The following is a 16,430-nucleotide window of genomic DNA, read 5'->3' on the forward strand; positions in this document are numbered from 1 at the left end:
ATTTCCACTTGCAGATTCTGCAAAAAGAGTGATTCAAAACTGCTCTATCAATAGAAAGGTTCAACTCTGTGAGTTGAATGCACACATCACAAAGAACTTTCTGAGAATGCTTCTGCCTACTTTTTATGTGAAGACATTCACGTTTCCACCAAAGGCCTCAAAGCGGTGAAATATACAATTGCAGATTCTACAAAAAGAGTGTTTTGAAACTGCTGTTTCAAAAGGAATGTTCAACTCTGTGAGTTGAATGCACACATCACAAAGAAATTTCTGAGAATGCTTCTGTCTAGTTTTTATGTCAAGATATTGCCGTTTCCAACAAAGGCCTCAAAGTCGTCCAAATATCCACTTGCAGATTCTACAAAAACAGTGATTCCAAACTGCTCTACCAAAAGAAAGGTTCAACTATGTGAGTTGAACTCACACTTGACAAAGAAGTTTCTGATAATGCTTCTGTCTAGTTTTTAAGTGAAATATCCCGTTTCAAACGAAGGCCTCAAAGCACTCCTAATACCCACTTGCAAATTCTACAAAAAGAGTCTTTGAAAACTGATCTAAGAAAACGAATGTTGTACTCTGTGAGTTGAAAGCAAACATCACTAAGAAGTTTCTGAGAATGCTTCTGTCTAGTTTTTATGTGAAGATATTTACTTTTTCACCACAGGCCTTAAAGTGCTCCAAATGTCCTCTTACAGATTCTACAAAGACAGTGTTTCAAAACTGCTCTATCAAAATAAAGTTTCAACTCTGTGAGTTGAATGCACACATCTCAAAGAAGTTTCTGAGAATGCTTCTGTCTAGTTTTTATGTGAAGATATTCCCTTTTCCAACAAAGGCCTCAACCCGGTCCCAATATCCACTTGCAGATTCTACAAAAAGAGTGTTTCAAAACTGCTCTATGAAAAGGAAGGTTCAACTCTGTGAGTTGAATGCACACAAACAAAGAAGTTTCTGAGAATGCTCTGTCTTGTTTTTATGCGAAGATACTTCCTTTTGCACCAGAGGCATCAAAGGGCTCCAAATGTCCTCTTGCAGATTCTACAAAGAGAGTGTTTCAAAACTGCTTTGTCAAAAGAAAGTTTCAACTCTGTGAGTTGAATGCACACATCACAAAGTAGTTTCTGAGAATGCTTCTGACTTGTTTTCATGTGAAGATATTTCCTTTTTCACCACAGGCATAAAAGAGTTCCAAATGTCTGCTTACAGATTCTACAAAGACAGTGTTTGAAAACAGCTCTATCAAAAGAAAGATTCAAATCTTTGAGTTGAATGCACACATCACAAAGAAGTTTCTGAGAATGCTTCTGTCTAGTTTTTATGTGACGATATTTCCCTTTTCAGCCAATGCCCCAATGCGCTCTAAATTTCCACTTGCAGATTCTGCAAAAAGAGTGATTCAAAACTGCTCTATCAATAGAAAGGTTCAACTCTGTGAGTTGAATGCACACATCACAAAGAACTTTCTGAGAATGCTTCTGCCTACTTTTTATGTGAAGACATTCACGTTTCCACCAAAGGCCTCAAAGCGGTGAAATATACAATTGCAGATTCTACAAAAAGAGTGTTTTGAAACTGCTGTTTCAAAAGGAATGTTCAACTCTGTGAGTTGAATGCACACATCACAAAGAAATTTCTGAGAATGCTTCTGTCTAGTTTTTATGTCAAGATATTGCCGTTTCCAACAAAGGCCTCAAAGTCGTCCAAATATCCACTTGCAGATTCTACAAAAACAGTGATTCCAAACTGCTCTACCAAAAGAAAGGTTCAACTATGTGAGTTGAACTCACACTTGACAAAGAAGTTTCTGATAATGCTTCTGTCTAGTTTTTAAGTGAAATATCCCGTTTCAAACGAAGGCCTCAAAGCACTCCTAATACCCACTTGCAAATTCTACAAAAAGAGTCTTTGAAAACTGATCTAAGAAAACGAATGTTGTACTCTGTGAGTTGAAAGCAAACATCACTAAGAAGTTTCTGAGAATGCTTCTGTCTAGTTTTTATGTGAAGATATTTACTTTTTCACCACAGGCCTTAAAGTGCTCCAAATGTCCTCTTACAGATTCTACAAAGACAGTGTTTCAAAACTGCTCTATCAAAATAAAGTTTCAACTCTGTGAGTTGAATGCACACATCTCAAAGAAGTTTCTGAGAATGCTTCTATCTAGTTTTTAAGTGAAGGTACCCCATTTCCAATGAAGGTCTCAATGCGTTCCAAATATCCACTTGCAAATTCTACAAAAAGAGTGTTTCAAAACTACTCTAAGAAAAGGAATTTTCAACTGTGTGAGTTCAAAGCAGACATCACAAAGAAGTTTCTGAGAATGCTTCTGTCTTGTTTTTATGTGAACATATTTCCCTTTTCACCATACTCATCAAAGGGCTCCTAATTTCCACTTGCATATTCTACAAAGAGAGTGTTTCAAAACAGCTCTTTCAAAAGAAAGGTTCAACTCTGTGAGTTGAATGCACACATCACAAAGAAGTTTCTGAGAATGCTTCTGTCGTGTTTTTATGTGTATATATTTCTTTTTTCACCATAGGCCTCAAAGCGCTGCAAATGTCCAATTGCAGAATCTACAAAAAGAGTTTTTCAAAACTGCTCTATCAAAAGAAAGTTTCAACTCTGCGAGTTGAATGCACATATCACAAAGATTGAGAATCTCAGTCACAGGAGAGCTGCTGTGTATAGATGTCTGTTTGTGGCAGGGGGTCAAGGTATTCATGCTGCAGAAGACAAGCTGGAATCTCCCTCCACCCCTATTTTGACCCAACCAAGGGCTCTGGTTCCTTTCATAAACCTGCCTCTAGTCTTCCCCACCTTTCTCTGTTCCTATCCCCTCTCTAATTGCTGGATGAGGCTGTGCTGCTGCAGCCAACTGTCTGGCCCCTGAGCATTACATCCCCATACTCCAGGCCTTTATTCATCACCAAAACAGCATGGTACTGGTATAAAAATAGGCACATAGACCAGTGGAACAGAATAGAGAACCCAGAAATGAACCCAAATACTTACAACCAACTGATCTTTGACAAAGCAAACAAAAACATAAAGTGGGGAGAGGACACCCTATTCAACAAATGGTGCTGGGATCATTGGCAAGCCACAAGTAGGAGAATGAAACTAGACTTTGTGGCATGGACAAACTTTCTTATTATTATTCAATGAAACACTCACGTAGGACCTACTGGGAAGGTATTTTGCAGATGTAACGAAAGGTCCTGCTCTTGTAACTAGCAAGTGTATTCAGGTAAGCCTGACTTCATCAGTGAAAATCCCTTAAAGAAAGACACAGGCATTCCGTGAACAACATTTAAAATAGTGAATGGGACTGTAATCTTCCAATTGCCCCCTACTGACTTGGGACCAAAGCTTTGAATCATGACCACTGGGATCCAGCCAGCTGAGGATTTTTCTTCCTAACTGACTTTAACGGGGATCTCATACTTGCTCAGGCAGCCCATCAACTGTGGAAACCAGTTCCTTGCACTTAATTAATATGTGAATCTCCCTAAGTATACATATATATTATGGGTTCTGCTTCGATTTTTGAACCTTGACAGACATAGGGCTGACAGATTTGTCTTCACTGTTCTGACACTCTTGAATATAAGTCTTGTGGGGGCTATTGGCAAAGAATTCCTCTGTCAGAATATATTTGAGTAGCCGCTTCTGAAATCTCTTTTCTTTTTTAAATTGTCACATGACAACAAAAATATTTGTTATAGAAAGAAAAATATAATCCATCCCTATCATTTGGATTCTGTATTTGTGAATTAGCCTACGTCCTAAAACTTGTTTATAATCCCCAAATTAATTACTATATTGCATTTCTAGTCATGGCAGAACATCATACACCATGTGGAGAAAAGCATTAAAATAATAACTCGTATTTCACCCACGAGATTGGCAAAGTTTTGTAAATTCAATAAGAGACCTCAAATTAGTAGAGTTATTTGGTTAGTCAGTGATTTATCTTAGAGTGGTAGAAAACAAAAAAAAGTTTTACCTTCCTGTTGGACTTCTCTTTTAATATCCTATAAATGTTCTAAAGCAGCATTTAAGGCTGGACGAGGTGGTTTATGCCTGTACTCCCAAGCATTTTGGAAGTCCAAGACCAGAGGATCACTTGAAGACAGGAGTTGGAGAACAGCCTGGGCTACAGAGCCATACCCTGACTCTATGAAAAGTTTTAAAAAAAACATTAGCCAGGTGGGATGGTTTGAGCCTGTAGTCCTAGCTACTTGGGAGGCTGAAGAAGGAGGATCCCTTGAGCCTTGGAATTCAAGGCTGCAGTGACCTATGATTATACCACTGCACTCCACAAGGAGACAGTTTCTCTAGAATAAATAAATGTGCCCTTAGAGGAATGCCTGTATCTTGGATGAAGCTCAATAAACAGTATAAAATGCATCTTATTTAATTTCCAGTGTATGTCAAATCTGATAGGATTTATGTTACATATGATTCATTTCAGTCATGGTTTTTTAAGGAGTGATGATAATTTAATCAGCCGTGCAAAGGTGTGATCTAAATACTGCATAAACCTAATCGTCTTATTCTCAACCTTTCTCAATACTCCACCCACTTAAAGAGGTGGGTGTGGTCTTCACAGATTCTTATAAAGGACATAGAAGAGACAAGCTCAGTTTTCTCCAAAGGAGAAGGAGCGCACTTAGAGGGAGCTGTGTTTTGGTAAACTCTGAAACTCAGTACTGCAGCGAATGAGCTCCTGACCTTGAGGAGTACTTAACAGAATTATGTCTCGAAGAATCATTGTGGGAACCCTTCAAAGAACCCAGCGGTGAGTGAAACTTATATTGATAAAATTATATCTTCTTTCCTTTACAAAATAATAAATTAGAGTGTTAAAAACATCTCATTATCTTAAATCTACACAACGATACCATCTGTAATTCATATTCTTACTATAGATTTTATGAATTATGAGGATACTAATTGTTGTTATTTTGCATTTTCTATCATTCTTCAATATAGTTTTGAAAAAATGAAAATAGTGTTTGCTGCAACAGATATGTATGCATAATGAATATATGGAGTTGATATTTATACACGTATGTACACATAGGTGTGTGTAAATATATGTGTAATGAGTGTATTAATATTATACAATTGACTTGAGAAGACATTAATGAATGTTCATTCATTCATTCAGCATTTACACATAAGTTTAAATTAGTAAGGTAATGATGAGAGATGCAAAATAGTGAAACTGAAAAAAATGAGAAAGCTCCCCAAATCATCCCAGTTTGGAAATCAAAACACAATTTTTTGACCAAATAAATACATAAGATATAATTTGATACGTGATGGTGGTTGCCATCTCACTTGAGTTTTAATCTTATTAAACTATGAAAAATTCCTTACAATGACTTAGATGACCTCTGGAGAATATTTACAATTCTAAGATTTTTCATTGCTTTCACTAAAATTCAGCAGTGTTATCAAATAAAGGAGAGTAATGGAAAGGACTTAAAATTGCCAAAGACCATAGTTTATATATTAGTCAGGGCTCTCCAGACAGACAGAATCATAGGATGTATATGTATACATGTAGAGATACATTCATGAGCCATTTCAGTCAACAACAAACCACACATGGTGGTCACATAAGATTATAATACCAGTATGTTTACTGTACCTTTTCTGTATTTAAATGTTTACATAGTAAATAATTACCACTGTGTTACAATTGCCTAGAGTATACAGTATAGAACATGCTGTACAGTTTTGTAGTCTAGGAGCAATAGGCTGTACTGTATACCATAGGTGTGTAGCAGGCTATACCATCTAGGTTTGTAAAAGTATATTCTATCATGTCAAAACAATAAAACAATAAAACCTAGGTGCAGTGACTCATGCCTGTAATCCCAGCACTTTTGGAGGCCATGGCGGGCAGATCACTTGAGGCCGGGAGTTCAAGTCCAACCTGGCCAACATGGCGAAACCTCATCTCTACTGGAAAAAAAAAAAAATGAAAAAATTTGCCGGGTGTAGTGGCATGTTCCTATAATCCCAGGAACTCAGGAGGCTAAGGCAAGAGACTCGCTTTGACCCAGGAGGCGGAGGTTGCAGTGAGCCGAGATTGCACCACTGCACTCCAGCCTGGGTGACACAGTGAGTCTCCATCTCAGAAAGTAAATAAATAAAACCTCCTTACACATTTCTTAGAACATGTATCTGTCCTCAAGCTACACATGATTCTACACGAGAGGGAATTCATCAGGAAAATTCATTTGCTTGATTATGGAGTCTGATCAGTTCCAAATATAGGCTGTCTTTAAGCGATGTAGTGAGGATACCGGTATCTTGACTGAGCTCAAGGCTGAAAGCCTCAGAACCAGCTTCAGGAGAAAGAAAGAGGAAATTGCCTTTCCTCTGGCCTTTTCCTTTTATCTGAGCTACCAGCTGATTGAATGGTGCCCACTCACACTGAGGGATGATGGTCCCACTCAGCTCACCAACTCACATGTCTCTCTCCTCCGGAAACACCTTCACAGACCCACCCAGAAACAATGCTGCAACAGTTCCCTGGGTGTTGGTTAATCCAGTCAGACTGATACCTAAAATTCACCATCACACCATAGAAATATAATTACACCTCTTTAAGTTTAACAAAAATCCTCCTATATGTTAGTTCAGAGTTTGGGTATCCCTAGGAGAAGTTAATTCAATCCACGAGAAAATAAAAAGGTCCGATATCTTTAATGATTTTTTCTCTTCTATTCAACCTAAATTGGTTTAATTGCTGTTTTTTATTTGTTTATTTGGTTGGTTGATTGGTTTTTCTATTTCGCTTTGGATTTGGTTTTTTATTTTACTTTAATTTTATATTATTTTAAGTCCTGAGATAAACGTGCAGGACGTGCAGGCTTGTTACACAGGTAAACATGTGCCATGGTGGTTTGCTGCCCCACTGTTGTGTCTCTCTCTCAAAATATATCATAGGACCCTCTAGCCATCTTCTCGTATTTCTTTGGCCAAGACAGTTTTTCCCACTCTTTCACACTCATTCGGCAGTCATATGAAAGAAGAATAGGAACAACTACAATTTATTCTAGGCCACTTAGAATCAAACCCAATTTCCAGATCCACATTCAGAAAAATGGGAAATTGAATAGATTAGTATTATGTTACAGACAGGCACTAGGAGTAGAAGGGGTTGTGAGGCATCTAGTCAGTAATATCTATTATAAAGCCGGGAGACTCTCTGTGTGAGATTTTTATTTTTGTTACAGAAGAAAAGTTTGCTGTGCTTTAATGAACACTGTCAAGAGAAGAAACTATAGCTATCACTTATTTCCACATGTTCAGAAGCTTTTCATCAACCCAGACCCCAAAATGACATGTTGCTCTTTCTTCCTCAGAAACATGAATTCTGGAATCTCGCAAGTCTTCCAGAGGGAACTCACCTACCCCATCTGCATGAACTACTTCATAGACCCGGTCACCATAGACTGTGGGCACAGGTTTTGCAGGCCCTGTTTCTACCTCAACTGGCAAGACATCCCAATTCTTACTCAGTGCTTTGAATGCATAAAGACAATACAGCAGAGAAACCTCAAAACTAACATTCGATTGAAGAAGATGGCTTCCCTTGCCAGAAAAGCCAGTCTGTGGCTATTCCTGAGCTCTGAGGAGCAAATGTGTGGCACTCACAGGGAGACAAAGAAGATGTTCTGTGAAGTGGACAGGAGCCTGCTCTGTTTGCTGTGCTCCAGCTCTCAGGAGCACCGGTATCACAGACACTGTCCCACTGAGTGGGCTGCTGAGGAGCACTGGGTAAGTGATGCCTCTGAAGATCTATTTCTATAAAGGACACATGAAATTCCTGTGGCCCTATTTTCTTGGAGATTGGGTAAAGCCAACTCTGAGTCCCTTTAAGCAACTCTCTTTTGGGCTTTCTTAGCTTCAAACCTCTGAGATTTGACGAAGAAGAAGGGAAACAGAAGAAATGCCATTTACTAGGGACGTATTTGTCTCTCATTCTGGGCCCCCTCCCTATGAAACGGTCTGCATGTTACTTTATTGTCTTCACTGCTGCTTCAATTTATGGCTCTTTTGCAGGAGAAGCTTTTAAAGAAAATGCAGTCTTTATGGGAAAAAGCTTGTGAAAATCAGAGAAACCTGAATGTGGAAACCACCAGAATCAGCCACTGGAAGGTTAGTCCTGTAATACCCTACCTTCTCCAGGAACTTATGGTGGGCAAATGGTTGACTCTTAAAATAGGAACTTGATATCAAACCGTAATGTTTCTGGGAGTCAAAAAAAAAAAAAAGAGAGAAGAAAACATTGAGAAAAAGTGGTCTCATTTCTTACATAGAATAGTGTGACTGTTAGATGGGATTTCTAACAAAACCGTTGATGTTACCCTAAGCATGCTGATTTGTTTTCATACAAACCTGTAGCTATACACCAGCAGATACAAGAAACTGGGCCATCTCACAGCATTCTATATGTGCTGGTTGGATAAATGCTGGGCATAAGAGTTATTTGTCAGTCATGGAAAGCTCAAGTGAACCTTCTGAGCCTGGGTCAGCATTAATCTGAATGCTGGTGGACAAGTAGTATTTGGAATTGCATGGAAAATTTGAGGCAGAAAGAGTGACAGGGGAAATCTAGGGCAACCATGAAATTAAGGATCCAAACTAATTAATATTGAATAATACATAACATATGATGAGAAAAGTGGTGAGAAATATGGATTTGTGTCTTGAGGGAGACATGCAAACATGCCTGAAATATGGGAACTAGTATCTAAATATAAGGAGAACTCTGAGGACTTCAGAAAAATATTAAAAATGATTTTCTCTTTGTGGATGTATACTCTGAGGGTATGATAGCTAATATTAGTGTGTTGAAAAGTATTTCATAAGAACCTAGTCTATGTTAAACATTAAATTAGAAAATTTGCCAGTATAGAAGAAAGAAAGCATCTTTGTCCTCACAAATCGTACAATCCAAATGAGAGAGGCGAAAATGGTCAACATGCAAATATGTGCAATACATGATGTGTTCGAGTGCGGTAGGTTCTTTGTTGGAGAATAATCAAGCAGGGAAGTAGAAAAGGACAATAGAGGCCAGAAACTGGAGATTAGTGTGTGAGTTTAAAATAGGGTGGTCAGAAAAAAGACTCACTGAAAAATTCAAATTGAAAAAAGTTTCAAAGAGGAAGGGGAGCACGAAAGTGTGTATGGATATATATGTGGACCATGAGTGTGTATATGTGTGTGTGTGTGTGTGTGTGTGTAAAATTCGAGTTGGAGAGAACAGCATATGCAGTAATTTTGAGTTTGTGTGTATTTGGAGGCCCGGGGAACCACAAAGAAGTCTATGTTTCAGATTGGGATGACTTAGAAAAAGAATGGAAGGAAATGAATTCAGGGAGACAAAGATGGCCAAATCATAAATGCAGCCTTATTAGGATAGGTTTTGCTGGGCGAAATGCATTTCGCTGGACATGTTAGTCTAAGGTCATTTCACATATAATGAGTTTAAGCAACTTGTTACATATCTCAGAAATAGAAATAATTATTTCCTTTCTAGTAACTATAGATCTATACTCCAACTCTTAAGCGTGAACTCTTCTTACTTTTCCATAAATGTGGGTTGGAATAGAGAAATTCAAATTGTGTTTTTTTTTTATTTCCAACTATCTTAGAACACTCCTTATCTTGAATAAATTTAATGTAATTGGTCAGATACATCTATGTTGATCTTTATGCAGAAAGAAAGGAAAGGAAAAAAATTTGTGGATTCTAAGAACTGGCAAGACTGAGGTTTAAACTATTGGATGTTTGAGAGACAAAAGGAATCAGTGAGATTTAATAGGAGTTGGATATATACATTTCTCTTTTGACTAACCCATTATCACTGCAGGATTATGTGAATGTAAGGCTAGAAGCTATTAGAGCTGAGTATCAGAAGATGCCTCTATTTCATCATGAAGAAGAAAAACATAATTTGGAGATGCTGAAAAAGAAGGGGAAAGATATTTTTCATCAACTTCATTTAAGTAAAGCCAAAATGGCTCATAGGAGGGAAATTTTAAGAGGAACATATGCGGAGCTGATGAAAATGTGCCATAAACCACATGTGGAGCTACTTCAGGTACAAACTCGCAATGTGGTTTCAGGTTTTTGACTATTCACATGTATAAGTATTTTCCTCATGGCTGAAATCCATCTCCCTACCTTTATTTCCATGATGTGTTTCCAAAAACACATTTGCATAACTAATGCTAATTTATTGGGAGAGTATAGCCCCACCAAGGGATCCTACCAGGCCAAAGGTCCCTCCTACTTTATCCACCAGCCACAAAACTTTGTGGAATGGTCAAGGTAACAGCCCCAATAACTATTCCCCACCTAAGTCAATAATACATTTTGGGTTGTCAAACATGTATAAAATAGTGAGTGATTCATTTACATTTAGGTTAATTTGAGGACATGGCAAGATCAGAAGTTTTTGGAATCTAGGCTCACATTAATATTATTTTGGGATCCACTCATTTGGATAATAGGTTCTGGGAAAGATGACCGAGTAGGTTATTCGAGGTTACCATGGAGCATAGACTCTCTGGGCCTCTTCTCCCTTCACTTCTTTGGAGAATGTCTTCAAGACTCAGACTTTCCTGGGACATTAATCAGTGACAATATGACTGACCGGGTTTTTCATTACAGAAGAAATAGAAAATGCTTTGCAGAAGAGAAGAAGGTAGGGAAATAATATCTTGAGGAACTGACTCCAAATTTCACACTGAACTTAATGAAAGATGCATCTTGTGAACTGCACTAAATCTTTCTATTTTTTTTTACAGGCTTTTGGAGACATATTATACAGGTGAGTGTGTACTTGGATTTTAGCATATGTTCTTTCACTTTCCACGAATATCAAAGCAGGCTCTACCAAAGTTGTGGCATAAATGATTAAGATATTGATACTACTTTATTTTTTTTTGCATCTACTTTCGTTCCCACACCAGAAAAGACAAGACCACTAAGTAAATAAATACATAAATACATAGTGAAGTAAAATTTTAAAAAACATGTTTATTCCTGACTTTGTTTTATTGCTTAAAAGCCTGCATAGGTGAAAGATGAAGTTTTGTTTTGTGGATGGTGAGAAAGTCACCAGAGGAAGCAGGAGAGAAGTGGGGGAAGTATTTTAGCAGTGAAAAGGTTGATGATTTGTTGTTCATACCTATACACATATCAGTTAACACTTCTGAAAAATAGATTGAAAAATCTGTGGAGTGTTAGAACTGTATAAGTCTCTAGGGAAGCTTGTTTCTAAAAGGCAGGTCTAGCTGCCTAGAACAAGTTTCACATTCTTTATCTTGAAAAGGAAGCAGCAGATGCAGCAGCCTCCCCAGAACCCCTCTATTTCAGACAAAGATGTCAGGGGAGTCGGCCAAGAAGTGGAACTCAGAATTTCATTTCTAAATATTCTCAAGGCCATAAGGCTAAGGAACTTTACACATTTGGGGCAAAAAATAAGAAACATCAGACTGAATTCTGACTCAGACTCTCCCACTATGCTTTAAAATTTGGAAACTGTAAATAGAAATTAATTCCAAAAAGGAAGGAATAATTTTTGAATTATCAAATTTGTGGGTTCAAAGGATTCTCATGAAATGTCTTTTAAACACAAGTAGTGATTTTTATTTATTTTTTGGCTGTAGATGTTGTAACTGCAGGTTTTTCCTTGCAGGAGTGAGTCTGTGCTGCGGCACATGCCCCAGCCTCTGAATCTAGCGCTCAGGGCAGGGCCCATCACTGGACTGAGGGACAGGCTCAACCAATTCCGAGGTAAGTCTCCACCCACAGGCAGCACCCCCACTATCTAAATATTATTATTGTTAGGATCACATAGGTAATATTTCACCCTTTATCAAATATTTTACTACTTTATAGGCATAAGAGAACAATATAATCATGCAACCCTTTTGTATCTGTGTCTCTATAGTCAGATTTATAGCATTAAGATTGAAAGATAGTGAAAAACAAATACGTTATGGCCTCATATGTACTGAGTAATGTAATGGGAAAAAAGGAATAGTGTAGCAAATCTAAAAAAGGAGCAAATGGAACAATGCTCAGAATGAAGGTGAGTTATTTAATGTTAAATACAAAATTTTACATTTCTTTGGTGTATTCATTTGAACAGCTAAGAACTGTTCTTTTGGGGAATATAGTTCACTGGAGATTCTTGGGGTTTTTTAATTTTTTAAATGGATATATATTTCCAAGAAAATTAGTTAATGGGTAAAAATAAAAAGAAATCATTTTGTGAATATAAGTAAAACATCAAACAAAAAGAAGTTCAGTTTAATTGCAATATGAAAAGCTACAGGTTAAGTCTAAAATCCAGCTTCAGCCCCAAGCTAGCAAGGAGGGCCACAGAGAGACTGGTAAAAGATTTTGCAGAAATCTGCTTTAAATTATCACTTATGACATGTACTCATGGATTTTTATCCAGTTATCTAGAGCAGTTCTTGAGTAACTGAAAATCTTCACATGCTTTCCAAAATGATGGCACTAGTTTTTAAGAATAAGAAACATTTCTAAATAATGATCTTGATAACAGCATAGCATTTAGGGCGTATAATGTGCAAATTTTGCTTTGAAAATTGGATTGAAAGAAGTTGGTCTTACATTTGGCTCTCAGTATGTAAGTTTTCAAAACATTTTTAATATCTGTGGTTAGCATTTTGTTTGTCTTGTAGGTAATCTTAATCATCTCTATACTTTATTAGAAGTTACAAGCAAAAGTGTCCTTGTGACTTTACGTTTCCTGGTAAATTAACTTTTTGATAGAACAATTTTTGCTTATTTACACATGCCTATTCATGTTTTCTTTCTTTCTTTCTATTTATTTATTTATATTGCAGTGGATATTACTCTGCATCACAATGAAGCCAACAGTCATATCTTCCGATGTGGAGATTTGAGAAGCATTTGTATTGGATGTGACCGTCAAAATCCGCCCCATATCACTGCAACGCCTACAAGTTTTCTTGCATGGGGTGCTCAGACTTTCACCTCCGGCAAATATTACTGGGAGGTCCATGTGGGGGACTCTTGGAATTGGGCTTTTGTTGTCTGTAATAAGTATTGGAAAGGGAAGAATCAGAATGGCAATATATATGGAGAGGAGGGAGTCTTTAGTCTTGGGTGTGTTAAGAACGACATTCAATGCAGTCTCTTCACCACCTCCCCAATTAAACTGCAGTATGTCCCAAGACCTACCAACCATGTAGAATTATTCCTGGATTGTGAAGCTAGAACTGTGAGCTTCGTTGATGTTAATCAAAGCTCCCCTATATACACCATCCCTAATTGCTCCTTCTCACCTCCTCTCAGGCCTATCTTTTGCTGTATTCTCCTCTGACCAGAGACAAATCAGAAATGTTTTCATCTGCTGTGGGAACCCCTTTATCCCAGAAAGCCCTCTTCCTTGTGCCTTATCAAACAGGACAAATAGGTTCTGTTTTATGTCTTGAATTGCATTCTAATGTTATTAAAACTCATTTATTGTGTTACTATTAAATGTGGTAAAAACACTAAAAGTATGTGTATTGGTTCTTTATTAATTAATTTTTGAAAAATCATTATTCATGATCATGGCATGAAATATATTATCTTTTTTTTCTTTATTTTTGACTGCCACTAAGTGAAATAATAGATGACAGACATGTCTGAATGGAGTTAAAATCAGTGGAAGAGAGTTGGGATCTTTTGCTTCATGCAAAAACTTGGAGTGAAGTCTTAATGATAACTGGGAAATGTTGTTTTTCTTTCTCTTTATCTAACTATATTGCACTTATCCATCATGTTTCATTGTACTAATTTATCCTTTGAGTTAATATAATTTGACCTTCCATGGTGGGCTTCATTTTGGAATTCTCACCACATAGATAAATAATCCTGCATTATTAGTGTGCTCTTCTACATTGAAATACACAAGGTGATCAGAACAATGCTGGATTAATTACATTTTTTTAAAAAGTAACTAAATATTGACTCCTACCTCAAAACACACACAGTCATTTCCAAATAGATTCAAGTCCTGAAGGTAAGGGGAACATGACACAATATTCTCATAAGGATTTCTTTTTATTTATTTATTATTTTTTTTTTTTAATTATACTTTAAGTTTTAGGGTACATGTGCACATTGTGCAGGTTAGTTACATATGTATACATGTGCCATGCTGGTGCGCTGCACCCACTAACTCGTCATCTAGCATTAGGTATATCTCCCAATGCTATCCCTCCCCCCTCCCCCCTCCCCACCACAGTCCCCAGAGTGTGATATTCCCGTTCCTGTGTGCATGTGATCTCATTGTTCAATTCCCACCTATGAGTGAGAATATGCGGTGTTTGGTTTTTTGTTCTTGTGATAGTTTACTGAGAATGATGGTTTCCAATTTCATCCATGGATTTCATAACCAGGACAAAAATTAACAATTAATAAAATTAGTTGGTTTATATTAATGATGACTTCTGTGTTTCAAAAAACATGATACAAGAATTGAAATGCAAACCATTAGTGGAGAAAGATATCCACCTGAACATATATAAAATAAAATACAATACATGTGCATGATGAATACTTAAAATGTATTTTAAGTATTTTTCCAGATTCTTCCAGAGTGGCCTAGAATAAACTTGGATGGCAGAGTCAATGATGAGATTAGCTGTGGAAATGGGAAACCATTTTTTGGAGGACAGTAGTAATGCTGTGAACTTATGAAAACAACCAAGTATTCAGTAGCAACTAAAATGTGTCTCCATAACGTTATTTTACAGATGTGTATCTGAAATCTGAAATTTGGGAGAACATTCTAGTAGTGTTCTCTAGTGAGAAAATACAGCTGGAAGGAAGAAGGGAGGGAAGATGAAGGTGAGAGAAACAGAAAGCATTTGAGAGAAAATGCTATTTAGACTAAGATAGAATACTGCAGATAACACGACAAAATGGTTAAAGTGTGTCTTATGGAGCACAAATGGCAAAAAAAAATACCACAGTAAAGAGATTTACAACTGGATTGTTAGTTCTGGCATTTATCCTGTCAATGTTGTGGTTTCTAAACACATCAGTGCTCTCCTTTGATCCATGTGCTAATTAACAACCAACACTCTGTCCCCTCTCCCAGATTCCTTCATCATTTTAAACCCAATCTGATTCTAATCCAGCTGGTCACTGTAACAAATGTGATCATCTAAGAATTTAAAAAAGATTTTTGATGAACTAGTGAATATACCTCATTCTCAACAAAAATGCTGTTTGAGAGGAAAAGTCGATGGTGTTTGCAACCATTTAAGTGCATCCACACATGCAGATATATACATGTATATGTATATATTTATGTATCTGAGTTAATTGCATTAATTAGCGTGGCTACCTGGATTAGGATTACACTGGGCTTTGCTGATGAAAGAATTCGGAATGTTGTTTGGTTACCCTGTAATACCTATCTGAATATATTAACCCTGTAATTTTACTACTGCCGAAGCTCCCTTAGTTGTAATCAAGGATGATTGTGTAAGGATGTATATTGTTGCACTCTTTCCAATCATGAAAGAGAGAAAAATAAATATACTGTAATGTGGAAATTGTTTAGAAAATTAGAATGCATTTTACTAAACCCTGTAAAAACCAACACCATCTATATGTGTTAATATATTGATACTAACAGATTTTCTTTTATCTCTTACATGACTATAATTCCTATTTTTCACTAGTATTTTTATTATGGACAGACACAGTATTTTATTATGGATGGATATAGAAACAAAAAGAATTCCCTCTACAGAGGGTGTAAAAATTATATATAATCATATATATTATGTATTTTGTATTATAGGTACATATTTATATATATAATATATAAAATATATAATATACAAACATTTATATATTTATATTTTACATAATATATATTATATATATAAATTATATATATATATAATATAGGGACTCTATTAGTTTCTGCTACTGTGAAGACAAGTCATATCATGTCTAGGGGCCATGATGATAGGAGCAGTCAGAGGATTTCTTGCATTGTGATCAGTGCATATAAATTAAATGAGGCGCTTATCAGTAGAATTGATAGCAGGATAACGGCTAGGGTTACTTCATATGAAATTGTTTGGGCTACAGTTTGTAATGCGCCAATTAGTGCATAATTTGAATTTAATTGCTCTTCCTGATCATAGAATAGAGTAGACGGCTAGGCTTGATACGGTTAGTAAAAATAGGAGGCCTATATCAAAATTAATTAGAGGATCTGGTATAGGGATGGGGGTTCACAATAGGAGAGCGAAAGAAAGCGCCAGGGTTGGAGCAATAATATAAAGGTTAATAGTAGATGTTGAGGGCCATAGGGGTTCTTTGCTGAAAAGTGT

At 36.7% G+C, this 16,430-nt stretch overlaps 1 protein-coding gene across 2 annotated transcripts; it reads left to right on the forward strand.

The window, feature by feature from the left end:
* The first annotated feature begins 4,644 nt into the window (after positions 1 to 4,644).
* On the forward strand, positions 4,645 to 13,589 carry LOC451711 (tripartite motif-containing 49-like). Of its 2 annotated transcripts, XM_016920875.4 has the most exons (7): positions 4,665 to 4,801; positions 7,386 to 7,800; positions 8,086 to 8,181; positions 9,899 to 10,129; positions 10,839 to 10,861; positions 11,732 to 11,829; positions 12,912 to 13,589. In XM_016920875.4, exons 1-7 carry the CDS (start codon positions 4,758 to 4,760, stop codon positions 13,409 to 13,411), a joined length of 1,407 nt encoding a protein of 468 aa, XP_016776364.1. In that variant the 5' UTR covers positions 4,665 to 4,757; the 3' UTR covers positions 13,412 to 13,589. The 2 variants fall into 2 exon arrangements, with proteins under 2 accessions (XP_508897.2, XP_016776364.1); XM_508897.6 differs by lacking the exon at positions 9,899 to 10,129 and having other exon boundaries at positions 4,645 to 4,801.
* The last annotated feature ends 2,841 nt before the right edge of the window (positions 13,590 to 16,430 follow it).

This window comes from Pan troglodytes, chromosome 9 (genome assembly GCF_028858775.2).
Source record: "Pan troglodytes isolate AG18354 chromosome 9, NHGRI_mPanTro3-v2.0_pri, whole genome shotgun sequence".
NCBI lineage: Eukaryota > Metazoa > Chordata > Mammalia > Primates > Hominidae > Pan > Pan troglodytes.